This window comes from Penicillium oxalicum, chromosome II (genome assembly GCF_001723175.1).
Source record: "Penicillium oxalicum strain HP7-1 chromosome II, whole genome shotgun sequence".
NCBI lineage: Eukaryota > Fungi > Ascomycota > Eurotiomycetes > Eurotiales > Aspergillaceae > Penicillium > Penicillium oxalicum.
In genome coordinates, this window is record NC_064651.1 from 2,271,699 (window position 1) to 2,296,938 (window position 25,240).

General features: G+C 51.0%; 9 protein-coding genes across 9 annotated transcripts; 5 read left to right on the plus strand and 4 right to left on the minus strand.

The window, feature by feature from the left end:
* Positions 1-666: 666 nt before the first annotated feature.
* On the minus strand, positions 667-996 carry POX_b02680 (uncharacterized protein; the record flags this gene model as incomplete). The annotated part of the gene is made up of 2 exons (XM_050111591.1): positions 667-854; positions 945-996. The coding sequence occupies 2 exons, from the start codon at positions 994-996 to the stop codon at positions 667-669; spliced, it is 240 nt and encodes a 79-aa protein (XP_049971937.1).
* Positions 997-2,768: 1,772 nt separating this feature from the next.
* On the plus strand, positions 2,769-3,220 carry POX_b02681 (uncharacterized protein; the record flags this gene model as incomplete). The annotated part of the gene is made up of 3 exons (XM_050111592.1): positions 2,769-2,772; positions 2,874-2,947; positions 3,056-3,220. The coding sequence occupies 3 exons, from the start codon at positions 2,769-2,771 to the stop codon at positions 3,218-3,220; spliced, it is 243 nt and encodes an 80-aa protein (XP_049971938.1).
* A 714-nt stretch (positions 3,221-3,934) lies between these two features.
* On the plus strand, positions 3,935-8,139 carry POX_b02682 (uncharacterized protein; the record flags this gene model as incomplete). Its single annotated transcript, XM_050111593.1, has 2 exons — positions 3,935-4,116; positions 4,350-8,139. 2 exons carry the CDS (start codon positions 3,935-3,937, stop codon positions 8,137-8,139), a joined length of 3,972 nt encoding a protein of 1,323 aa, XP_049971939.1.
* A 266-nt stretch (positions 8,140-8,405) lies between these two features.
* Positions 8,406-10,102, minus strand: POX_b02683 (uncharacterized protein; the record flags this gene model as incomplete). The annotated part of the gene is made up of 2 exons (XM_050111594.1): positions 8,406-9,167; positions 9,221-10,102. 2 exons carry the CDS (start codon positions 10,100-10,102, stop codon positions 8,406-8,408), a joined length of 1,644 nt encoding a protein of 547 aa, XP_049971940.1.
* A 295-nt stretch (positions 10,103-10,397) lies between these two features.
* POX_b02684 (uncharacterized protein) lies at positions 10,398-12,559 on the plus strand (the record flags this gene model as incomplete). The annotated part of the gene is made up of 5 exons (XM_050111595.1): positions 10,398-10,901; positions 10,979-11,455; positions 11,512-12,141; positions 12,234-12,285; positions 12,372-12,559. 5 exons carry the CDS (start codon positions 10,398-10,400, stop codon positions 12,557-12,559), a joined length of 1,851 nt encoding a protein of 616 aa, XP_049971941.1.
* A 1,908-nt stretch (positions 12,560-14,467) lies between these two features.
* POX_b02685 (uncharacterized protein) lies at positions 14,468-15,954 on the plus strand (the record flags this gene model as incomplete). Its single annotated transcript, XM_050111596.1, has 2 exons — positions 14,468-15,106; positions 15,277-15,954. The coding sequence occupies 2 exons, from the start codon at positions 14,468-14,470 to the stop codon at positions 15,952-15,954; spliced, it is 1,317 nt and encodes a 438-aa protein (XP_049971942.1).
* Positions 15,955-17,719: 1,765 nt separating this feature from the next.
* Positions 17,720-18,160, plus strand: POX_b02686 (uncharacterized protein; the record flags this gene model as incomplete). Its single annotated transcript, XM_050111597.1, has 1 exon — positions 17,720-18,160. One exon carries the CDS (start codon positions 17,720-17,722, stop codon positions 18,158-18,160), a length of 441 nt encoding a protein of 146 aa, XP_049971943.1.
* Positions 18,161-20,698: 2,538 nt separating this feature from the next.
* Positions 20,699-20,839, minus strand: POX_b02687 (uncharacterized protein; the record flags this gene model as incomplete). The annotated part of the gene is made up of 1 exon (XM_050111598.1): positions 20,699-20,839. The coding sequence occupies one exon, from the start codon at positions 20,837-20,839 to the stop codon at positions 20,699-20,701; it is 141 nt and encodes a 46-aa protein (XP_049971944.1).
* Positions 20,840-24,295: 3,456 nt separating this feature from the next.
* POX_b02688 (60S ribosomal protein L34-B) lies at positions 24,296-25,107 on the minus strand (the record flags this gene model as incomplete). Its single annotated transcript, XM_050111599.1, has 4 exons — positions 24,296-24,487; positions 24,742-24,865; positions 25,005-25,018; positions 25,084-25,107. The coding sequence occupies 4 exons, from the start codon at positions 25,105-25,107 to the stop codon at positions 24,296-24,298; spliced, it is 354 nt and encodes a 117-aa protein (XP_049971945.1).
* Positions 25,108-25,240: the final 133 nt, after the last annotated feature.

A 25,240-nucleotide genomic window follows, 5' to 3' on the forward strand; every position in this document is an offset into this window, starting at 1 on the left:
GGCGTGAGGAATGAACTGCACAGCCGAACGCGGGGGGTAAACAGGAAGCGTAGATGGTCTACCAGGACCGGAGCGTGCACGGATATGAATTTTCTTGAATTCCCAACCTCATGAGCTCGGCAGATGATGATGGACCTTGTGGCCAATTAGTAAAGGGGTTCAATCCTGAGCTGATGCCCACTGCCCACCCGGAAATGAACCAAAGACTAAAGAGATGGCTTTTTCCGATTGGGAGGCAGCAGAGGAGGCAAAAAATAATGCCCAGCCGCCGCGTAGGTTTGAAGTTTTCACAGTCTCAACTGACCACGCTGTGGCAAAAAATCCTGCGCCCTCCTACACACCTTGGGGAAGCACCGAAACGGGTGAGGTGTGGACCTACAAGCCAACTTCTAAGGAGTAAGAGTATGGTGAGGGTAATCTTGACAATTCTGAGGATAATCAACCGTTGCCACTGCGAGCAAGCTGGGATGTTCTCCAACCGTGACCTTCCTTAGAGATGCTGGGAGCGCAGGGTACCTTTATGGATTCATGGAATGACGGTGTACGGGGTGTAGTTGGTGCGTCTGGATGCTGCAGCTAAGTGCTGGGGATCCACATCGCCGCAGGCTGGCGTGGGTAGTAGGGACTGGAGGTGGGACGTGCATGGATACAGAAGCGCATCCATTATTATAATCCTAGCACCAATCTACTCACTCTCCTGGGTCCAGGTGACGACTGAGCCAGCCTGTGGAATGATCCATTCGAGGTCGGCTTCCATCTGGGTGCAGGTAGGATCAACCAGTCTCTCGGAGCTGAGCGGAGGAGCTTGTCCTGCTCTCTCACGTGGTCCGGATCGGAAGAGATTCTGGATGTACTGTACAATATTAGCAATGTGATGAAAGCACATATGTTCCAGACTCCTGAGCGCAAGACTGGACGCGATGCTCTTTGGCTGAGTGCTTACTATGGCTGGTTGTTTCCATCTCTGCCTACAGGGGTCAGAGCGCTCATATTCATGCGCGATTAATGAAAAAGGATGCTAGACGGGAATAAAATCGATGTTTTTACGCGCTGGCAAGTGCATGTGATTACGGCGCGCATCTATGACTCTAGAAATTAAAGTCGACCAGTCGAATAACTACACACCAGCACACCGTGGGCAGTGCATAGTCAACTTGACATCTGCTTACCACAGTTCTCTATTGCTGTTTAGCTCGGGAAATTATCCGATGGGTCCTCGGGCTCTATTATGAGACAGGTCCAATTCACTCCTCCAGCCTGTCAGACAAGTGGGGAATCCACCAAGTAACAGTAGGACTTGGTGACCAACGGAGGAGTCTACGAGCATTGTATCGGCGGCAGCTACTAGACGCACAGCCGGAGGCGAGGACCTCAGGATATCCTAGAGACAGCCAGAATCATTGACACTACTCCATTGACCCGGACCAGCGTCAACCATATCACGGAGCCTCGAGGAGCCTGTCCTGGGCTTGTTTACAAGGGTAGGCGAGCTCGATGAATCCGCCATAGTACAGTTGTTGCACCGTCAAGATTGGTTCCCATTCTAGGTCCAGCTGTCCCATTCTCTTGCATCCACAATTTACTTGATGGATTATTCTCTAATATCACGATGGTACCCGGTAGTAGCACTAGTATGCGTACTTCTTCTGCCTCAACTTGCGGACTTACAGAGTCCTTAGGGACCTAGTGCTGGGCCCATTATTTTCAAGGTGTAGTTGACTAATTGCACGGTATTTTCTTTCAGTTGTGAAGGACTTCAAAAACCAAAGTCACCGGTTTGACTTGGTTCAAGATGGAGATCTGTGCTATTTTATTCAGCCAAGTATGTGCCACTCCTTCAGATCCAAAAATAGTAGCAGAGGAAGTTTTGACCAGAATTTCCCTCGTGCAACGGGCTCTGCCAGACCTGGTCCTATGTATGAGCCTCTTGCCGCCGAAAGCAACATATTGATCGACGTGTACTGGGAAGGTGTCAGTGGATATCTATGGTGTGACGTGAATCCCGTTTTCTGGCACAACTTGCGTGCCGAGCAGCGTTAGTTCCATCATGGAACGAGCGATCACTGAAGTATGAGGCTACGGATTTTCCCCAAAGATACACACTAATCTCTCCCATCAAAAATGGAACCAATTATGATAAAGATAATCAGGGCAGAGGTTGACTCGAACGAGGCCATTCTAGCTTGTCAGACGTTTGTGTGTAGAACCTAAGCTGCACCCCCGCCAAAAAAGCAGCCCTGAGCGCGGGCTGCATCTTCGCTAATGGATGCCAGGTTCCACCCATGCTTCCCCAGTTCTTCTCCTTGGCGCCCGCTCAGGCGATCCGATGGCTTGGGGATGCGCGGGCCCTCTTCGACCCAACGATCTAGATTTCTGTCGATTGGGTCATGTTGCTCTACTTGGATCGAGACTCGCAGCAAAAGGTTTGAAGTTGCATCCATTCAACACACGCCTGATCTCCCCCCCTCTCCCGCCCCTCCCTCTTTTTCCTCAGGCCATGGATAGCTCAGTTGACCGTTAGGCAACATCTTGAGCGACGCTTGGTCGAGTGCCTTTCTTTCAGCTTATCAACCCATGTTGTAGCAGCAAATCAACGCCCCAAGTTGCCTAGGACCAGTTGAATACGAGTCAAGGCCCTAATGGATTTGTGAGGAAGTCTAAATTCAAGCAGCGAATCTGGGAAGCCGCTGGTTCTGTGCTTTCTACAGAGTTCTTTGTGCATTTCATTGCCTGTAATCGTACGTTGACATTGCGAGTCATAAGGCCAGATGGGTGAGATAGACCCGACGTCGGTACACAAGAGATGAACCCTCATTTTTCGTTTGTTGCCAGCAGATATGGCTCATCTACTTCTCCACCTAATCAAATTCCAGCTACTAGGTACCACACTCGTGAGTGGGCGGCGAACATGAGTCGGGGAGAGATCACTTATCGTGTCGCTGTTATGGTAGGAGTACCAGGCTTTCGTCTTGGTTGCCAGTTGGCACTTACAATATGAAAAGGAGAGTTCTTCACCCATCGACCAGCAACACTGCTGACTAACAGGTGTAAATAGGTCTCATTCACAAAGACAACTAGGCGGTCCACCTGCAGCGAAGCCTGCCAATCTCACATTGACGAGGTATATATTCAAGGTCTGTGTTGGCCTGCAGACCGCTCCAGACTTGACACAGACGGGACTGGACGGGAGTACTTGCGAGGAGCATCCGCCCTTTCATGATGCATAGATCGCTCGACAAAATTACCGATGTACCGTCCGTTGCTTGATTACGATAAGCAGCTGACAGAATAATCACTCAATGATAGCTGGTGCAGCAACCTGTCAGACCGTATAAGCTGTCAATTTTGACCCCTTCCTCCACCCCGAGAGCGAAGCTTGTTCCCACCCCCAAGATTATTAAGGCTGAGTATAGCCTTCATAGAGTCACTACCCTCCCGAGACCCGTTGAAAATAACATGAGAGTATGATGTGTTGGAAAACGGTTCTAATCAACCCCATCTTGATCGAGTATTCTACCCGGAGTGACGGGCAAGTCCAGCGTGCTGCAAGGCTTCCCGTCCGGAGCATGAATCGATGATGACGATGATGCACGAGTGATCTCCCAGAATTAACAAAACTGACTATTGGTGACCATCCGCTGAGGTGCCTGATGACTTGTAGTCGAGTAACATGATCTCTTGTGCGACAATAGCACGTACATTATGTGTGCATCCGGAGATCACGTAGGAACCAGCAGACCAGCGGACTATCATCGCCGCGAAGGCTGCCTCAGGAATCACGCGGTGCTACACCGCTTGGGCACTGCCGCCCAACTTTAACTCCGTTGACGCACCTTTGACAATTTATCCCACTGCGACACGCCTCACTCTTGTCCCCACCACCAGATACTCCTCGGTCAATTGGTCGTGTTCGTTCGCGATGGAGTGAAGGACCATGTCAGACCTTTCAGGGTCACGTTCCCCGGTTCCTCCACCACCGCCGCCGCCTACGACATACTCTAATCGGGCCGCGAACGCGCTTGCTCGTATTGCGCAGCCATTCTTCTCAGGGTCGAGGCCTCCTAGCCCGCAGAACAGTCGGGGAAATGGGGTTCGGCCGGTCAGATCTAAATCATTGTACGTACTGCAAATACTCACACCGCCACATTCTGCTGTTCGTTGTCGAAACACACCTCCATACACACAAGTCCTCGACCAAGTGATGTCCTCTTCGAGAGATCCCAATTTACCGAATCCATGTCCATTCTACATCACATGGCTTGCTGCACTCAGCATTTCCTTTTATCGTAGACGGGTTGACAAAGTGTCTTCCAGGATCCTGGCAACGCAGCTTTCTCTAACATCAGTAGGCCTGGGGAACCACAGACTGTCACCCATCGCACCGGGATTCCGATCATTGCCCTAGATATCTCCCCGCAAAGAACACACGCGGTCATTGGAGGAAAAGAAATCCTGAAGACTATTCGCGTTTCACCCAACCATTCATCCGAGGAATACAATATCCGCAATGCGGTCATTAGCTATGCATCTACCCATCATGAGTCGGGGACGGCGATGACACATAAGGATCAATTGAATGTGAGGGACGTCAAATGGTCACATAGCAACTATGATCGAATGATCGCAACCGCGGTTGCCAATGGTCGCATCATTCTCTACGACCTTCATCGACCTGGTCTGCAGGCATGCCGTTTTCAAGGCCATAACCGGCAGGTTCATCGACTGGCATTCAATCCGCATCTTGCGTCATGGTTGCTATCGGGAAGTCAGGATGGAACAATCCGTATGTGGGATCTAAGATCCGCGTCGGCGGATCGAAGTTTGTCCACATGTGGTAGCAAGGAGGTCTACCAAAGCAATAGTGATGCGATCAGAGACGTTCGGTGGTCTCCTACGGATGGTGTCATGTTTGCGACTGCGTCTGATAGTGGCGCCATTCAGATGTGGGATTCTCGAAAGACGACTGCTCCGCTGCTGCGGCTTGCGGCTCATGAGCGGCCTTGTTTCGCCGTAGATTGGCATCCCGATGGGAAACACCTTGTGAGCGGGGGCACAGATCGATTGGTGAAAGTCTGGGACTTTTCACCCTCGGCAGACAGGCGGCAAAAACCTGCGTTCCAATTTCGCACACCTCAAGCTGTCACCAACGTTCGGTGGCGACCCCCCTCATTGTTCGGTGACTCTCCGAGCACGGGACAGTGGCAATCGTCACAAATAGTCACGACTTACGATAAAGAAGATCCCCGAATTCATCTTTGGGATCTTCGTAGAGTCCATGTTCCTTTTCGAGAGTTTGACCGGTATGATGTGCCGGCTGCGGATTTGCTCTGGCACTCCAAAGATCTACTCTGGACCGTCGGCGAATCTGGAGTCTTTACGCAGACAGACGTCCGATATGCCCCTGCTGTGGTGAACCGTCGGCCCGTGTGCACTGCGGCGTGGAGCCCTAGTGGAGAATTTATAGCATTTGGCCAAGCCCGGCCTAGACGACGTGCTTCGGGCCCAAACGCACCGGACTTCCTGAGGATTGATGAAGAACTCAGTAGCAACGGCGAAAATTCGCTGAGTCAAAGCCCGGCTGACGATGTTCTCGACTCAGTAGTTCTGGCCTCGTCCTTCAAGCCGCGTCAGTCAAAGCTAGCTGCTATCAGACCATCAAAATCTCTAGGAAGTACTCCGCCAGGTGGGATTGACATGCTGCATGTCTTGCCTCTCAATGAGACCCTTCCTAAAATGGCCGCTCTTCCTACTTGCAGCCAGATAGGAACAGTGGGTTCTATCCCTGGCGCGACAAACGATGCGTCCACCTTTCGACATTTGGCACGCCACTACTCGCCAATACTGAATGAAGATGCCCAGAGTCAGAGTTCTACGGAGATCTTACATATGTTGATGATGTCGCTCGATAAGAATGCCCAATGTGCCGACAGCCTCTCGTTGACCAGACTTGCTCAGACCTGGCGGATTGTCAAGTTCGCGATCATTCAGGAGTTACAGCGACGAGCGAGGGGAAGCCATTCCGGAAAAGCAGGAATGAGGGGCAAGACGTCCAAAGATGGTTTAGTGATGAGCTCGCGTGTTGTGGACCACGAACGGTCAGGCAAGATGAAGAGCCGGCTTTTCAAAGGCGTGATGCAGACCGAGGGTCAACGAGTTCTCGTGAATGAGGTCGAAAGCACATCAAACATGACCACGCCCCTTGCACAGCCATTGCCTGACACTCCGCAGGAGTCATGGGGCAGCAGCACCGACTCCCAAATTCCCTCTCTCAGCGAAAGTGGGATTGATCTTGATCCGCTTCCGCCCTCGGTCCTGAGCTCGCAGAACGGTTGGAGCATGCCAAATAGCGAACCCCGCTCTACTCGTGACCCTCTTAGTTCACATCGTGAGCAATCCCTGTCTAGCAATGACACCAATCAGTCCGCAGCTGGCCTTGATCAGCGACTTCGCGATCCGTTGCAACCTGAGCTCGACGATGAGCAAAGGTCAGCACCTCGAGCAATTGCGGGCCGATCGGACTGGCACACTCGCATCAACAGAGAGTTCCCTCCCGATGCAAATGACGATGACTTTGATCAGAACCTGGAGCACAAGCGGGCTGCTATCAGTAACTACAAACAGTATCCAAAGAAGGTTTTGACCCTGGAAACTCCAATAGAGACTGACCGTCCACCGGCTGAGGGCTACATGAGGCGTGATTCTTCCGAGAGCTTTTCAATGTTCTCTGCATCGACAGATGGTTCCCACGCGTCAAAATCGATCGCCGCCTCATTCCCTTCGAACTCGCGTATCCCGGATGCTCGGGTGTCGGATGGTAGTCAGGCTGGCTCCTTCGCCGGTCGGTCTGTCGCTGGAGCTCGGAAGGAGCCCTACCTAGAAACCTCCCCCGAAGAGCCTGAGGATCTGACCGATCCTGATGAGTTGGACGTTGAAGAGGATCAACGAACTCATCTAGAGCGTCCATCTACTCCGCCGACACTGGTCACTGAATCCACGCCCTTGAGCCACTCACACCTCGAGAGCAAACAAATTTTCCCTCGCAGTGATGGGGTGGTTAATCTCTCTTCTTTGCCTGGAATAGCAGGTATCTACACAGATCTCTCTCAGGTCAAGTTTCCTCTTGTGCCAGACAACACCGAGTCCATGCCATGGAGTGTTGCGGCGATTTTGACGGAGGCGATTCGACACTACCATAGTACAAGCAATGCTGTTGACATTCAGACGGCTGCTCATTTACTTCATAAGTTGCATGTTCTATACGAAAGCTGCGAGGAAATATTCCCATACGAAGAGAGTGAATTGATTTACAGAACGTACAACGAGCACCTCGTCCGGCACTCCATGGAGATACAGGCTGCAGAGTTACGATTGTCTTGTGTGCCGACCTACCCTGGGGTTTATGATTATGCACAAGCAGATACGTTCATCAATGTCTTCTGTTTCACGTGCCAGCGGCCATACGAAAATCCACGACGAGATAATACACGCTGCCACCGCTGTGATACTCGCCAAGCGCCTTGTCCGATTTGCCTCAGTCTTGAGCCCCCGGAAGAGTGGACTGAGGCCTATCTTGATTGGAACTCATCTTCTGGTCAGACAAGCACCGTCACAGCTTCTTATGCTTCATCTGTGAAGTCGTACCAGTCGGCCGCCACTGAGCCTCTCCCTACATCCGATATCGCTGATTTCAAAACCACCAATCCCCAAAACGCACGGCTTTGGCTGTGGTGTCAAGGGTGCGGACACGGGGGTCATACAGCCTGTATCACGCTGTGGCTACGCGACGTCTCGATGAGTGATGGTGGCTGTGCCACACCTGGGTGTTGGCACGATTGCGGCCCGGGTCCGCGGCGTGAGTTCAACCGCCAGATGCTCACCGCGGCCACAAAGCATCGAGACTCGACGAGCCGCTTGTCAGGCGGGGTGACTTCTCAAAATGAAAAGCGGCCTAGTGGTGAAAGCCGCACGTTGCATAAGGTTCGCGGGATGCTCGGTGCGGCAGGGGTCGCAGCCACTAGTGGTTCTGGTCATGGCTCACCGGTATCTGGTGCTCTTTCTCCCAAGAAGGTGCGTGTGCTCACTCCAAACGAGCAGGGCAGACGCAAGGAACCCTCTGGGCGAGCTACCGCCCCGCAGTAGTCGCTGAGCCTATTGATGTCAGGGCAGAGTCTGCAAGAAACCATGTCCGTCTGACCATGTCCACGCCCGTAAGCCTTCGCCGCCTGATTATCTTTCATTCCTGTATCTGAATGCTTTCCTTTTCTTGTATTGATACCATGGTCCATAGTTCTTTTTAATGATGATTATGAATGCGCGTTAAGCATGTTGCGGTTTCGTTTCAAATTCGTTTCAATGGATTTCCCCTTGGTGTGCCGTGTTTCCATGCGCACTGCCCTCAAGCAATCCTAGAACCTTCGAGTCTTTTTCACGGGGGCTTTACTTTTTGCCTCCAATTGCCGCTTCAGCCCTTCGCGTTTTCGAGCAGCTTTCTGATCTTCGGTCTCTTCCATCTCAGGCTTTGCAGGCTCCTTTACTGACGAAGATGGCTTAGCAGCTACGCTAGCCGAGGGAACTTTGTCTGTGACTGGACTAAGTGATGGATTTCGTTGAGGGTGATCATGTGTGGGAGAAGAACTCATAGAGTCAAGTTGCTTCGGGAGCTGATCTGAGCTTGGCGAGGGCGGCTTTGTCTTTGATTTGCCACCTATCATGCCTAGTCGTGTGGGCTTTTTGACAGTGAATGCGGTGATATCATCGTGGGTTTTGATATGTTCAGGCTCAAGCTCTGACGTGGATTCGGAGAATGGGGACCTCGCATGCTGAGGCTCGGGCTTGGGCTCGGGCTCAGGCTGGGATGTCTTCTTCTTGCCTCCGATGATGCCAAGACCCCTTTTGATTTTCTTTTGAGGTTCCCGTGCATGTGATTTCGGGGAGATTTCTGTGGTCGGAACTTGAGACGGAGCTTCCGGTGTCCTTCCTCTTCTTCGAGGTGGAGGTGAAAGGCTAGGCTCATGTTCAAGCTCGGACTCATTTGCCGTGGGCTCGTTTTGTTGACCTTCTGGCTGAGCCGCTGCGAGACTTCGAGCAGTTCCCTTTGTGGTTTCAAACGGAGATCCGACGTCTCTCTTCTCTGCTGTTGCCTGGTGTCGTGGAACCACCTCTTGTTGCTGGATGTACAGTGAGAACAGGTATCAAGCAAGAACCGGATAGAGTGGCAAACCTCAAATTCATCGGCTTCACTATTAGAAGCTGTGTCACCATCCAAATCGACGTCCGCTTGGAACTGTTCATTTTGTGCTTTTTGAAGAGAAAATGAAGTGTCTTTGGCGGGTTGAGAGAGAAGACACCACCATTTTTCTTGTGGGACGCGGAGATTCTCCAAGGTGGGATCATTTCCTGATCCTGCTAGCTCACGGATTAGGTGAGTCACCATGTTGATGTTTGGAGAGCTTTCCACATCTGCAACCCAGTGCTTTTCGTCAAACGGAGCAACACCTTTTATGAATTTTGCCGCCTCTGACCTTGAATGCACCTTTCTCGAGGTGCGCAAGCCAGCGACACCTGGAAATACCGCAGTTAGATCCGCGCCTAATGCTTCAAACCTGTTAAAAAGCTTTCCTAGAATCCAGTCCTTCTGTCGTAATTGTTCTAGTAAGTTCTGCCGACGAGATTCCCAAGACGCTTCCCCTCTTAAAAGCGGTACGACAAGATGCCTCGTCACAGCGGATGCAGACTCTCTCTTCAGCTGCATATGCCACCGTAGCGAATTCAACGGAGCAGGTAGTTTGGTGGTCGTGTTGAGCTCCAGCGCATCCGGTGAAGCACTACTGCCTATTGTCACAGCGGTGCCTTGCTCACCGCGAAGGGCCTCACCAACCTTCTGCAGCAGAAGTTCAAGCTGACTCGGATCCTCGCTTGGATCAATCGTGGTGGCTCGTTCATCACCACGATCCAGGATCTCCTCGCGAGATAATCGTTCGGACCAGATAAAGGTAAGATCTGTCACATATAGGTCGTAGCCTTGACGGGTCCACGTGTATTGAAATAGTAAGGGAGGTACTTTCTCCTGTGGCACAGGAAGTCTGTTCCATTTTGCGGTCATTATTCGAAATCTCAGGGCCGATGATATCTTTTCGTTTCAGCGTTGGCTTCTGTTGACTTGATAGATGTGGAAGCTTGAGTGGGTGCGGAGAGCTGCCTAGCTTATCTTGCAATGGAGCCTCAAAGGCAAGTTAGCCGCACGCTTCACCTTCCGTTAATCCTCCGAATCACTTTTCGATCGCGCGACGTCAGCCCTGTCACCAACAAACTATCCACCAAAGAGCAACGCCCCAAGCCGATCTCCAATCTGAAAGGTCACGTCCCAAAATACATCTTCGAACAGGGTCATTCATCAGATGTCCGACCGCCGTGCTCCAAGGCGCAGTCGATCGCGATCGCCTTCGTCCTGGCGGCAACCCCAGAATCGCCCCCGCAACGAACGAGACTACCGCGACCGGCAAGATTCGAATCAAGGATGGGAGACTAGAAACTCGCGCGGCTCGGGCCCTTCTCGAGATATGCGCGACCAAGTGCGTCTCAACCAGATACAAGAGGATGAACAAGCGCGCGAGTGGGTAGCGCAAGAGGATATTTTTGTGCTCAAGCAAGCCAAGAAAAAGGCGGAGATTCGAGTCAAGGAAGGGCGAGCAAAGCCCATTGACTGGCTCACCGTTACGTTGCGTGTGATCGATCCGACTAGAGATCCCCTCGACGATGAGATCGCCGATTCAGAGTTGGACGTGGTAGATCCTGATGGTGTATTTGAGGGATTGTCGCAGTCACAGCTGGAAGACCTGGAGCACGACATTGACACTTTCTTGAAATTGGAGTCAAATCATCAGAATCGAGACTTTTGGCAGGTATGCTCTCTTTTTCCGTTGAATACGCGCAGCTCCTTTGAAGAGGCCTCGCTGACGTATGACTGTCTTCCGTACAGACCATGAAAATTATTTGTCGAGATCGTCAGAAGACTTCGGCTCCCCAAGGGCGCGCACTAAGTTCGGTAGCGGCTGATATCAATCGACTGTTGAGCCCCAAATCATATGAACAATTACAGACGCTGGAGGTGCAAGTCAAGAAGAAGTTGAACTCGAATGAACCTATTGACACGGACTACTGGGAGGAGCTTCTTCGCAGTTTGACAGTGTGGAAGGCACGAGCAAGATTGCGAAATGTCTACCAAGATGTGATCAACGAGCGTGTCCGCGATCTCAGGAATCAGCAAAAGGCAGAGGCAGAAGCCATTCGACAGAAGCTCGCTCCGCTTGCACCCACAGTCCCTGTAGATGATTTGTCCCAGGTGTTTTCAGACTCGACCGAATTCAAGGGCTTGGATCCGGATCCATTACTTCACGTCCGTCAGGAGGACAAGGGGCTAGAAATTATGGACGAGAGCGCCTTTCTTCGTCAAGTTGTAAGTATTTGGACCATTTTCTTGATTTCTCTCCGCATGTCTCATATGTTTTGCAGGCCCAAGAACGTCAAAAAATATTGCGTATGGGATTTGTTCCTCTGCGGCAGCGAGGCGCTGAGAGAACTGCCATCATCACGACTGGCGCGGCGTCTACGAGCGTGGCAACATCGGGAGTGCCTGGTCGCTTCTCCGCCATTCCCAATGATGATTTCTCGCAGGCCACCAAGGCCCTCTACGAGAGGGAATTGGCCAAGGGTGTCAGTGAAAATGAAGAGATCTTCACTAGCGAAGAAGCCGTGACTACGGCGTCCAAATCGCAGTGGGCGGGTAAGTACCGCCCGCGAAAGCCACGGTACTTCAACCGAGTCCAGATGGGATATGAATGGAACAAGTACAATCAAACCCACTATGACCACGACAATCCGCCACCTAAAGTGGTCCAGGGCTATAAGTTCAACATTTTCTACCCGGATCTGATCGACAAGACCAAAGCCCCAACGTATCGCATCGAACGAGAAGCCGGTCGGAAACGAGGGCAGTCCTTCGCCGAGGCAGGCGAAGAAGACACGTGCCTTATTCGATTCACGGCTGGGGCACCATACGAGGACATTGCCTTTCGCATCGTGGATAAGGAATGGGACTACAGTGCGAAGCGTGAGCGAGGGTTTAAGAGTACTTTTGACAAGGTGCGTTGTATTCTTTTTTTGTCTCTACTGCGTCAAGCGGCTTGGCTCCAACCTTCCGAAAGGTCAACCAGCAAAGAGGATTTCACTAACAGGAGCACTTGGGCATTGAAGGGTATTCTCCAGTTACATTTCCAATTCAAAAGAGTGAGTCTCCTTCCCCTTGTGACCATGTCCCATGTGGTGACAGGCGTTGCCGTCAACTCTGGCGCCGTTGCTAACTTGAATTCTAGATTTATTACCGCAAATGAGCCAGTCCAACAACTTCTGGGGAAAAGACAGCTTCGTCAAAGTGCCGACTTTGGTTGACGGCAGGTTGTCTCGAGGAGTTGTGGTCGCCAGAAAGATTCTCGGCATGCTGGGCAATTTCTTGGACGGCGCTGACCGCTTGATCTCAGCGGTCGTCGACCGGACTGAATGATTGGGTTGGAGACATTTTCCGTTCCCCGTCTTTGATTGTACACATTTATTTCACCCCCCCCGAAAGCTAGACTTTTTCCCGCATGTGCCCACGTGTGGATCTAATCTCAAATGCTTATTGTGACCACTGATTATCATTGTCCTTCAATGCTGTTCTTTCCCACTCTTTTGGTCGTCCCTGACTAGCGGACTCGTTAGAGACGACCCTATAACCGGGACCCGTCGTTCCTCCCACTTTGTGCACATCTCCTGCAAGGACACTCTTGGGCGCTCGACTTGCTGCCACGGAACCCCGCGGACTTGGAATGATGGGGCTGGTGGCACCTGACAGCTCTGCAGCTGACAGTCGAATTGAACCGTCTCGCTGGTGAGGACAAGACTCGGGAGCAGACAATGCCTGCTTTCCTGGACAGAATCGCAATTTCGAGGGGGGGGGAGAGGAGAGAGTGCTTTTGTCTTGACCTCTCTTTCCTCTTCGACCTCGATCTCGTGGCCGATTCTTCTTGGGTGAAGAAGATCTTCCAGAAATGCGTCCAGTTCAACTGCCAACTTCCAGAAGCCTTGGTGGCTGAAGCTCAGTCCCGGGCCAAAGAAAGTGGCAGGATGAGGAGCAGATTCTGCAGCTCGCCGTGCTCCCCCCTCCCCCTTCTCAACTCCGGTCCTCTGCTTGACCTAGTGACTTTGTCGACTCTTTCTCGGCGACTTCAGGCTTTAAGTCCATTTGACGGCGTTCTCCTGATAGCTCTTGGACCTTGTTCAACGGCTACTTGTACTTTTGGTGTAGCCACCCCATCGACCCACCTCAACCCGTTGGGAGATTATTGGCCGCTTTGTACTATGGTATCCTTGTTGCACGGCTTAAGCCGCCAGAAAGAAGGGCGTTTTTTTTCCCTCGCGCACAAGAGGATGAACGGCCTGCAAGACTAGAAGAGGTCGACACTAGTTGTCGACGCCTCTTTGTCTGTCCCCAAGCCCTGGGTAGTCACCCGTTGGTTTCTTGTTTTATTTTCTTTTTCGGTGCATCTCATACTTCACTAGTACTTGCTGACCCATTCCTCTGGTGATTATCTCTGTTACTTGTCATTTTTTTTCCCGCTGAAAATCTACTCAGGGGAGGAAAAGCGCCACTCTTTTCTCTCAATTTTGCAGTTTTTCTTTCCTGAAGCCCACTGTGTGGCCAATGGTACATGCTCCAGGATCTATTCCAGTTGATCAAAATTGGCGGTAGTACTGGCCTTTGCCATGGGCAAAAAAGTCATTGCGATGCGATAGCTTGAATTTGGACCCCTTTTTTTTATTTTCTTGAATGGGACAGGACAGTCATCCCCATCATTTTGAGTGGAGATCGTTTCTAATATACTTCATTGGGGCCCTGGTGCTCGTTCACGACGGTGTTTTCAACCTTGACCTCTAGGTTCTTTCTTGTCCAGTCACGCTCTCGTCATTTCTCTGGAGTTCTTCACACTTATCTAGTTTAAGTCCCAATACCTACACACACCTACACACAAACATACACGCGCACAAACATACCCTAATCTACACAAATATCAACATCAACACACGCGCATCCCACAAATCAACACCTTACTCCGCACCTTCCTTGGCCCATTATCAGGGGCCTTCTTCTCTTATCGTCGTGGAAGCTTCGGTCCCTCACTACCATCTTCTAGGTCAGAAGCGAACAGATCGTTTCGAGCTGAGGCAGCCACATCTCATGGCGAACCCAAACATTCCCAACTCTAGCGGTCGTTGGCCTATGATTGCTAGTGACACCAACCATCCTTCTCAATCTTCCTTCTCCAACCCTTGTCTCTCACCCGAAACCTGGTTATCATTCAGATCTCACCGTACATCTGGACCCTCACTTACAACTCATCCTTCCCTTCAGACTACTAGACAGTGGAGCACCATGCACGCGTTTGAATCGAGCCCGTTTTCACCTTTCCCTGAGTATCATCATTCAGATGATCTCGAACACTCGCGTCTCATGGCGTTGCTCTCTGGTGATTCTGTCCCTCCATCCACTCGCTCTCTTGCTGGCCCTTCCCCTACCCATCCTTACCTGGTCAGCTCCCCCACCCCAGCTCACGGAGTGCATATTGGAAACACTGTGAGCCCCTTCTCGTCGATTTATTCGACCGTTCCACAGGGCCACTTTCAATCTGGTCCTTCTCCCTCGGTGCAGCACGTGTCTGAGCAACATCAGCACTTGATGCGTGTTGCTTCCCCTACTGCCCATGTTACTCCTTTCTCGATGGGGTCATCGCAGTCTCCCCTTCCCTCTGGAGATGGAATGAGTCCCGCGGTCACGGCGTCAGCGGCGGATAGTGGCTCCCCCCAGATGAGCCCCAGTGGTGCCAGTGATCAGGGCCCCAGTGGAGATCTCCCATACTCTCGGCTCATTTGGGAGGCCCTCATTTCGGCTGAGGACCAGATGCTCCCCCTGCAGGGCATCTATGAATGGTTCAAGCTGAACACCACCAAGGCCCAAGATGGCACCTCGAGAGGTTGGAAGAACAGCATCCGACACAACCTCTCCATGAATGCTGTATGTATTGACCTTCTTCCCTTCCTCTGTCCTCTTCCCCTTTCTACCCCTGCACCTAGCGTGGCTTGACTCTCCGTTTCAATCAAAATCAAGCCGATAGTCAAGTCCATCAAGATGATATGGACTAGGGCTCACAGATCAGATCACTAACACTCTATTCCAACGAACAGGGGTTTGAGGCCATCAAGGTTGAGGGTCCAGGAAAGCGAACCATGAGCTACTGGCGGCTCACCAAGGAGGCTATCCGGAACGGCGGTGTCCAGTCCACAACCAGATACCGCAAGGCCGGCGGCAAGAAAGGCATCGCCTCCAGCCCATCTGACCCGGCCCGTCTACCCCCAGCATCGCGGGGCGGGAAAAAGCGTGCAGCCACCAAGCGCCCCACGGTGAATGATGAACAGTCCAAGGACCGTGTTCGCCGCAGTCGTCCCCCCGCTGCGCAGCAGATCCGGGAGTCACCCCCTCAGGCTGGACTCGGCCGTCTGCCGACCCCATCTCACCCTCAGATGCAGACACCACCTCACCCGCAGACCCAGCCACACTACCCGACTTCGCTGCCCCAAGCCAGTTTGATCCCTCTTCAACACCACGGCTTGGGTCCCCTCATGGCTTCACCTTTCATGGAGCTACCATGCCGCCAGTATCAACCTATGCCAAGTCAACAGCCCGTGGGATTCCCTGGAACCTTACGACAGTTTGATCTTGGCACTGTGATCGGCGCCACTGGTCTCCCCAACGGAGAGAACATGGTGTTCTGCGACTCCGCCGAGGTCGCCCCAGATTACGCTGCTTTTGTGGGGCCCTGGACAGGCATTCACCAGGTTCAGGGTCCTCTCATGATGGACTAAAAGATCAAAGTCCTCATCCCGTACATATCAGCATTTGAGACATGACTCAGCTCCATGCGTCAAGGTTCGTCGCCGGGCTCCTGTGTGATGATCAGAGGCGGGGTTGTTTTTTTTTTTTTGTTTTCCAACACCGACTCCAGGAGGCTGGGATGCTGAGCTGTCTAGTGTATTCTTGCATGGGATATTGTCCAGGGGATGTCTGGATCTACAGAGGACTGGAAATATGCCTGGCGTTTTCAGCACAAAGAGGGCAGCACAGGGGGAAAAGGGAAAAAAAGAGAAAAGGAGGGGAGGGGAAGAAAAAGGAAACGGCAGGATGGAAAAACATCAAATCAAAATACCACAACCGGAGCCAAGGCTCACTGCATATGCACTTTTGCATTGGGATTGAACCTGTCGGGAGGGTCTTGGTCGATAATGTCTTTAATCTATTGAACAATCATGAATCTCAATGAAGCTCATGATGACTTCATTCTTTCACAGCCCTCTTTCTTCCTGTCTCTTTGGTTGATTCGTGGTTTTTTTCCCCTCCCTCTCTCTCACACACACACATCACTCGGATTTGATCCGCGGGTTATCACCGTTGGACGATGTGGAACAATCCCGGACCCGAGCTGATCGCAGTGGACTGTCGTTGTAGGGGTCTGTATATTTGGATTTTAGCGCGACTATCTCGACAAGCATGCAAGACAGGAGAGACGGTGAAAATCCACGGGAGTTTTGGAGGCTCAGTGCTATACTTTCACAGCAGATCACAGTACCCACAGCGCCCCGAAGACCACAGACCCTCCTCTCTGCTCACCATCTCTCGTACCACTGGGTGGAACTGTGCGGAAAACTTAGGCCTGAGAAGCGGGAGCTATTGATTGGGTGCAGGCGGTTGGCGCGACCAGCTTGGAGAGGAGTATCCACAAACGTGCATGCCCGCTGTCAGAAGAGTGCATATGTACCTCAGGTACTACAGTACTACTACCTAACGGGAATTAGTAAATATGTTGAAACTCGGCAGGTGGATGCGAGCTAATTGCACGCCGTACTTTTTCATGTACTTGACACTGCACCCCGTTACATTACACATCGATTACGCTCAACCCGCTTGGAGATTGGCCGGCAAATCATGCCAAACATGACAGGACATATGGAGCCCCCAGGTTCTGTCACAATCGCGCTATCTGTGCGCGCTCGTCAATTCCCAGAGAGTAGTATGGAGCTAAGAATCGATCTCATCTGCATGATCGTCCGATATAATTCCGGATTGTTGTCGGCTATCTGAAGTCATCTTGTTGTCATGGGCAGGGTGGTCCTTCTCGAGACCTCCTCATTGATATGTTCAAAGTAAGTACAGACTCAGAAGGTGCTTTCTGTCGTTGAGAATGGATTGGAATCACCCGGATCTACGGGCCCTTTCATGACTAGGTACTCATACGGGGATCCTATGAGCCAGATTCATTCGATGATCGGGCAACGATAAGCGCGACGGACAACTGCCTCTCACCAATCTCCTCATGCGGCGCGGAACCTTGAAGTGATTCAAAAAAGAAAAGATGAGAAAAGAAAAGCTTGGGACCTGTCGGGCATGAGTGGATTTCCTCGATCTGATGATTCGATACAAAATGTTTAAAAACACATGTGCCGCTGATCTTTCTCGAGACAGAGCATCAGCAGGTTCCCACCCGACCAGGATCTTTTGATTATCGGGACTGGTATCTGTGCGGAGAGTGCCCCCATTCTTCTAGACTCAATAACACCACCAGACAATGTGGCGATGATCGTCCAGCCGCCGTTCCATTCAGTTGGGTCAACTTCGCGGTCTCGCCGACCCCCAAAATCCCAGAATCGGCGCCACGCCAGCAGTCTCATTGCTCGGCAAGTTTTCCCGCAACATGATTCGTCGTGCATCCGCATCTCCTGTCCAGATAGCGCTCGTGCTTCGTCCTACCATAGTTTTTCCCAGAAAATGAAAGATTACACGAGTTTTTCAGAAGCATTACGGCCTCCATCGCTGGCTTTTGCCTGTCTGCGTCAGCCTCTATGGGCAGCAGTAAAAGACGTACTTTGTGGATGCGATGAGGAACGGATAGTAATGCTTAATTCTTCTCAACTCGAGCCGAGTGAAGTTCGTTCAGAGACGGAATCAAATATTCGTGAGGTGGCCAAGGCAAAAAGAAAAAGATTTTTCTCCCCGCCGTGCTTGATCATCAGTTAAGCCTCAGGGACGGCACGAGCCTTGCCTGGAGAATGAACGAGCTGTACCGTCTGGGCTCAAGCCTCATGGGGATCGTGCTGCGCAGCCGTACTTGTGATTTGTCCTGTACACATGGATGTAGGATGGTACTCTCTAGAGTCTCTACTCCGTAGTCACAGATCGAGTTGGTGGTATGAATACGTCCCACTCTTTCCCTACAATGTTCTTTCGGCCGAGGGTACTCCAATGGCCCGAGCTACAAGATCCGAATGTCCAAGTCGGTATCGCTCCTCGTTTTTGTTCCCTTTGACAGCATCTCTCTTCTCACGCGGCCATAGCTCCCACCACTTGGGCAGTTGTGTATCGAGCTACTGCACATGCAGTGACAGCTAGCGCAACGGGTGCAACTGGTATAAGCATCCATTTTCGTGCAATCATCTGAATTGGAATTTCTGGTCGGGTAATTTGAGTTCGCTTCTCGCTTGATGTGTATCTCAAGAGCTTCCAGTCTGACGACCTACCTGCTTTGATGTTTAATTTACTTTCTGGTCGAAAAAAGGAATCTCCAGGGCTCCAAGTGCTTGAGGCTGGAAGATAGAGGCCCTCGGATATGAGAAAAGCGTGAACCAGCCATGTGTGATTAATACAGGGCAGTCAGGAGGGCAGCTGTCGCTATCAGTACCTATCTTCTCTTGGAAAGCTCTGCCATCACTTGGCTCTGTACATTCTGGCTTGCCCTTCCATTACATGAATCGTGTCACATCATTCATTATCATCCATCTATCGTACAACAGCACCTTATATAACAAATCTAATTCTGAACAAACTACTTGACATGAAAAGCCTACGGGGCTTATCATCATCCTCTGCTTTCCACCTTTCTGATATGGGCACATCTTGACTTGAATATGGCCGTGTTTGTGCTAGCCTCCAATCCGAGCATTCTTTTTTCTCCCATTGTTATCACAGGTCTAAGCAGTAGAGGCCAGACAGTGACCTACAAACTATACACTATACCATTCAAGGTAGAATTTTGCATTACCCATCGATGATCTGGTGCTTAGAAAGGCCCAGTCGAGAAAATAATTGGCAAAAAAATAGAACACCCGAGTCCTGGCTCGCGAACACGCTGAAACAGGACCAAGCGTCAAGGGTGATTATTTCGGACCAACTTTCTTGAAATGAGTCTTGTTGACCCTTTGACCGTTACACGAGTAATGCTCCTCCCCTCCCCCTCCAATCGAGGAAAAGCTAGACATGCATCCGTGAACGTGACAAGATAGTACTAGTCGACATCCCGCTATGAACCGTCTTGGTTAGCTTTGTTCCATTTCCTTTGATGCAGGTCCACGTACACATGCATGATGCAGACGCTAGCTTCAATAGTCCAGCGGCCAGCGTTGATGCTCGAACTTGACGGGGTCAGTTTTCCCGACCAGAGGTGGATGATCCCTTCCTTACTTTGAACTTCGATCACTGGTTCACTAGTGCTGCAGGTGTGTTTTATTAATCTAGTTCCGACCCAGTGATCAGTACCTCTTTGATCTGTGTCAAATCAGGATGGAGATAGGGAGTCTTTGCAGATCTCCCTCCGTCAAGTCCTGCTTCTGTCGGACCGTTTGTGAGACGCGTAATTCCCGGACTTGGCTCAGTGGGAGTAGTACTTTGAGTATGTAGTGGAGGACAGAAGGGCAGGTGATGGTGGTGTGTGATTGATTCGAACAAGCGACAGGTTCAGCCTTTCTTGGCGGGTAATTCTATACCTACTGCAGGACAACGTGCTATTGTGGTCGTTCTCACCGTACTGCATTACTACAGTGATTCTGCAGATCCGGATAAGCAGATTGCTACAGTACACTGAGGATGGGATGTCTCGATATTTCTAGGTCATTCCTTACCGTTCATCATGAAATATCAGACACATTGTCCATCTTTGTGTCCATACTGGACTACCCAGACGGTGACTTTGGGGCATGACGGCCAATTCGGCGTTGTAGGCGGGTACTTCCTATTCCAAGTTGTTATCAACCTCCTTAGCTTGGGTCCATTCAACGACATTTGATCCAGCGACCGTTTATCAGGAGTGTCGAGGATCAGCAAGACCCCGCGAACTTACTCCTAGAGTTTGGGTCGAAGACACCTATGCGGCACACTCATGTGGTACTCGACCTGAGTGGTGATGCCGATACCGATGGCACTTCCGCGACCAATCAGCACTCCTCGATAATCCACCAAGCGCTTATGCATCGATTTTCTGCGACAGGTGTGGTAGGCATCTGGGGAAGGTCCAAGTGTGCTCGTCAGGTAACTACTGGCGTACAGTAGGATGCAGTATGCACAGCGCCGTAACTACATCATACGTATACTAAGGTATAGGACTGGCGACCAGTACTACTCGGGAACCTCTCTCCCCCGATTGTCCACCTACTATTACTTTATCTACCAACCGCTGTCAAAAAGACCCTCGCACGTCCTACGCTCAGAGGAAATCTAACCCTACCCCCTTGATACCGCGCTACGGCAACCACGTCACTTAAAAGAATTGCGGGGTACAATAAATCACAAGCAACCGTTTTGCCGACCTGCGTCGGCCACACCGGTGAGTACTTCTGTCGAGTCCACATCCCATGACTCGCCTGTGCACGATGGGGGGTCCATTCCCAACCCGTGATCGCCAAATGGAACGCGTCCACGCTCCATTGAAAGAGTCGTCTCGTGCGGGCTGCCGCATATATGTATATGTGGATGTAAACCAAGCTCACTACGATGCAAGAAGGATCCCTGTCAAAGCTACTGATCAATGATAGGTGTTGGTGGGTTGACGTGCATATAGGGGCCGCTTTTTCATCCGAGGTCTGGAAGGCTGAGTGATACTGCGCGAATGCGTGCACCATCTACAGTAGTTCGAGCGAACTAGGTAAGTATGTACTGTAGATCCAATGTGTTTCGAACCATATTGTCTCTTTTGTTAGATAGATTTTTGTTGGGATGTGGGACAACTTTTGAGTTACAAGAGTCAATCAGTCAACGGATGACAGGAAGTACTGGTTCAGGCGTTCTACCTACTTCCAGTCGACATACTCATAGTATATGTTGTATGCCGCTTTGCTATGTGCGAATACTAAGCTTCTGCTTCAACCGATCATACATGCCAAACGGGGGCTGGGTGAGCCTGATCGCAACATCAAATCGAGCAATCGCTATTTAGTGGTAAATCGACGGTCCCGTCAATCAAGCCTTTATTTTTGACGTTTTGCGTGTTCGCGGCTGGCAGGGCTTACAGCGGTTAGCCTTGGATGACGGGAGACGATCGGAAGTGCCACCCACAAAAAAAAATCTTACCAGCACATTCAATTGGACTTGCTCTGAATTAGGGGGCCGTAGGTGTAGCCTGATGAAACGGGTTTTAAGGCATCAACTCTTGGCAGTCTCTGGGTAGTTCTGCCGTCTCAGACCTACCCAGTACGCCCACTCACAACGCTTCAGTTGGCCACTGTTGAGTACAGGATATCCTTAGTAGAAGACTTTGCAGGTAATAGAAATGTAGCATTTCAGTTGACATTGAAGCAGAAGGGCTATAATAGCGAATCACCGCACTGGATGCACCAGGAACGGAAGGTGTCTTTTAACTGACGCTGCTCAAACCTGTCATATACCAGTCATTGATATAGTCAGAATCTTGCGTTGGCCAGCACTTCTCGCACCTGCATAAGGTTCGATTCCAGATTGCTGGAACGCCGCTAGGTAGGTTTGAATGAATGCTGTCCCCGACATATCGCCGATATATTGAGTTTCGGGTGGGTAGCCTTGCAGCACAGCACGGGCTGTCACCTACAGAGTTCCCTCCAACCTGCATCCATTTGACAGCCCATTATTGACTGCAGATCTCTCATCCACGCATTCATGCATTCTCGAAGTCCAGGTCTACCGTTCATTGGATGCAAATAAAGCATACGGGATCCCAAAATTCTGGTAAATCCGGCGGGGGCAATGAACCCCAATCTGAGCTCACGCTCATTTTGACAAATCATGATTACTTTGTCGATGGAAGTATATTGTGTGGTGACACGCTTGAAATGCATGAAATCAAGTGACACCATCGGCCCGCCCCCGCCGCGGGACTGGATAATTGTAAGGCACAGGTTCTATTCAACAATTCATCATGAGGCTGGGCCTCATGGTCGCTTATTTGACTTTACACTGAGCTTGGGTCATAAACACTTTGAACAAGAGGCCATATCAATCCACATGACAGCGGCCCGTGGCCGGTGACCAGTCGGAAGGGGCTGGCTTGGCTGACTAAACAGCGGGCCTACACTGGCTAGGGCTCGGTCCTAAGGTTCCTCCATCTCCCGCCGCCGTTCAATTTGTAGGAGAAATGTCAATAGGAGCATCTCGCACGTGGCGATTGGACAGTACAGAAACCTCTCGAATGAGGATTTTTGATCATTTGTGGACATGGGACACAAACCGACATCAACTGTTGGGGATGCACCCACTCACTCATCAATTTCCCACGTCGTTCATTCACGTAGTTGTAAATGTTCGATGATGCTGGATTTTCAGGTCTGATTGAACCCTCAAAGCTCATTCGGACACTGCTACAGGTAACCCGATCTAATAGAGATCAACAACTGACGTGGCAATCAATTTGGGATTTTATGCCAGTTGGGTAGGTGTAAACTTTTATTGACAGGCTGGTGATGGAAGAGGCGGAGGAAGTTGGTAATTACCTGGCCTTGCATCGCGCACCTATTCATCTCCGGCCTGTTGTCCGGATATTCTATCGAGGATGTATATCTCCGCCCAAGACCTAGTACTCCCGCACCCTCTTCATTCCATCCACTCTCGTCACTCTACAGCCCTGCCCGCCCACCTAGATCACTCGGAACCTAAAAGCCTGATTTGAACCCATGTCACCTCTGTGCGGTGTCCATTACTCCTAGGCGCCTCTCTGAAACATCAGGAATCGCGTGAAGGATCTCCACCAGGCTAAAATCAGAATCCTGCAACTTCGAGAATACTTCAACTGCCTGAACGTGATATCTAGGTAGTTGTTAACTAACATAGGTACCAACTTGCACAGACAGGTCCCAATCTGGACCTGACCGCGAAAATTCCCGAGTGACGCCCCGGAAGAATACACGTCCTGCACAAATTAAATAGTCCAACTCTACCCCGACTAGATCAATCGAGATAAATGTGTTTGAATCTTGACCAGGCACAATAAGCGGTCAGAGTCATGCCTCTAGTACCCGCTGTCTTGCCGCTACTCTTACCAACCCAAGTCCCTACCTACTGACCAGGTACATGGTTTGACTGTGCTCAGCCCAGTGGAAGGTGTGAATACAATTGAAGTATCGCGAAGTCGGGTCCACGTGTTGCGGTGTGAGGTATTTGTCAATTCGACAGCTGCTGAAAAAGCCCTTGCGTGCAGGAGACCGGGCGCCTCATGTAGTAGATAGGTATCTGGGCTGTACATGGAAGGGAACTATTCAACATCACTAGGTACGTGCAGAAACGCAGAAGAAAATACAACCTTGGGACTGGGGTGCCGCCGTCCAGCACTGAATCAATTGACTTCAGCGTACGAAGAGGCTTGTCGCTGCAATTGGACTGTCTTTTTCGAGGCAGTAGGTTCCACAGGGATGCAATAAACCTGCATCTTTGGGCACATCTCTACGCGCGGCGGACGTGTAAGTGCTAGAAAAGTGGTGATTGCTCAGTGGAGGTTTGTAAAGGGCCTAGCCTGCGGTCTACGCCTTTCTACAAGATAAGCGATAGATATTGCTGGACTGCCAGACACAGTAGCAAACACAATCGCGTTTGACCCCGCGTAGCCACCCCGAACACTATTTTGACATGGGGGGCGAGAGAGATGATGTGGGACGAGATATTCGATAAGAAGCGGGAATGGGTTTCAAACACATCGCATCCGAGGGCGCACATCAGAGAAATCAAGTTGAGAGAGCAGTTCGTGTAAGTATCATGAAGGTAATAAGGTTGGGTTTCATTGGCTTAGACTCGGCTCATCTGTAAATGAGCTCGCGTGCTAGCGGTTCCTGTTCATCCTTTTTTTAGATTCTAGAAGAACCATCCCGTTTTTCCATATCGTTCGCTCCTCAAAAGACCAACACCGACGAAAACAGACATTGCTTAGCGCTTGCCAGCAGCCTTCTCCTGGGACTCCTTGAGAACCTTCTTGACGATCTTCTGCTCCTCGATCAGGAAGGCGCGGACAATGCGGTCCTTGACGCAGCCAGCGCAGCGGGAACCACCGTAGGCACGGCTGACGTTCTTCTTGGGGCGGGAGATCTGGGCGTACTCGCGGGGACGGAGAGCGGGAACCTAGAGGTCGCGAATCGTCAATCTGAGAAGTTCTGTGCAGAGGTTGACAGCCGAGACGAAAATGCGGAAGTGACGGTGATTCTGACGACCGGAAGGAATGCGACTGGTTCTCGGGAAGGAAAAATTTGCTGTTTCCCGCCCTACCTCCACCAATAATTCCCACGAGAACCTTCCCACGGTCGCTGATCATGAATCACCCACACAACCGTCCACACGACCATTCACGAAAGAAAAAAAAAATCGGAAGCACTCACACCGGGGAGCTTGATGCCACAGTCACCGCACTTGGGAGCGGTACCCTTCTTCTTCAGGTGAAGGTACCGGAGCTCGCCACCAGGAGTCTTGATGATGCGGACCTTGTTGGACCGCGTGTTGTACCTGTAGAGCGTGGTTTCATCAATATTCTGTTCGAGAGTCGAGTGTCGCGAAGAATGCTTCATTCGAGAGCAAATCTCATCATTTTCGAGCGGTAGAAAAAGGCATTGTGCGGGACGGGAGAATTTTCAAGGAAACGTACGGGTTCCGGCGGCGCTGCAGAACGGGATCGAGTCAATATTTGCGAATCAATTCATTTTTTCGTGAACGATATAACTCACGTATTGCAGTCTGTTGTTAGGCATTTTGGCGTCTTTGAACCTCTGCGGTGGTCAAGGGCGGCGGTTGTCGTTCGTCGGGTTGTAGACGATAAAATGTCCAGACGGACGGATTTGTGTGGGTTTCGCTCTAGCGCACATTTGGCGAGACCATGCTAGT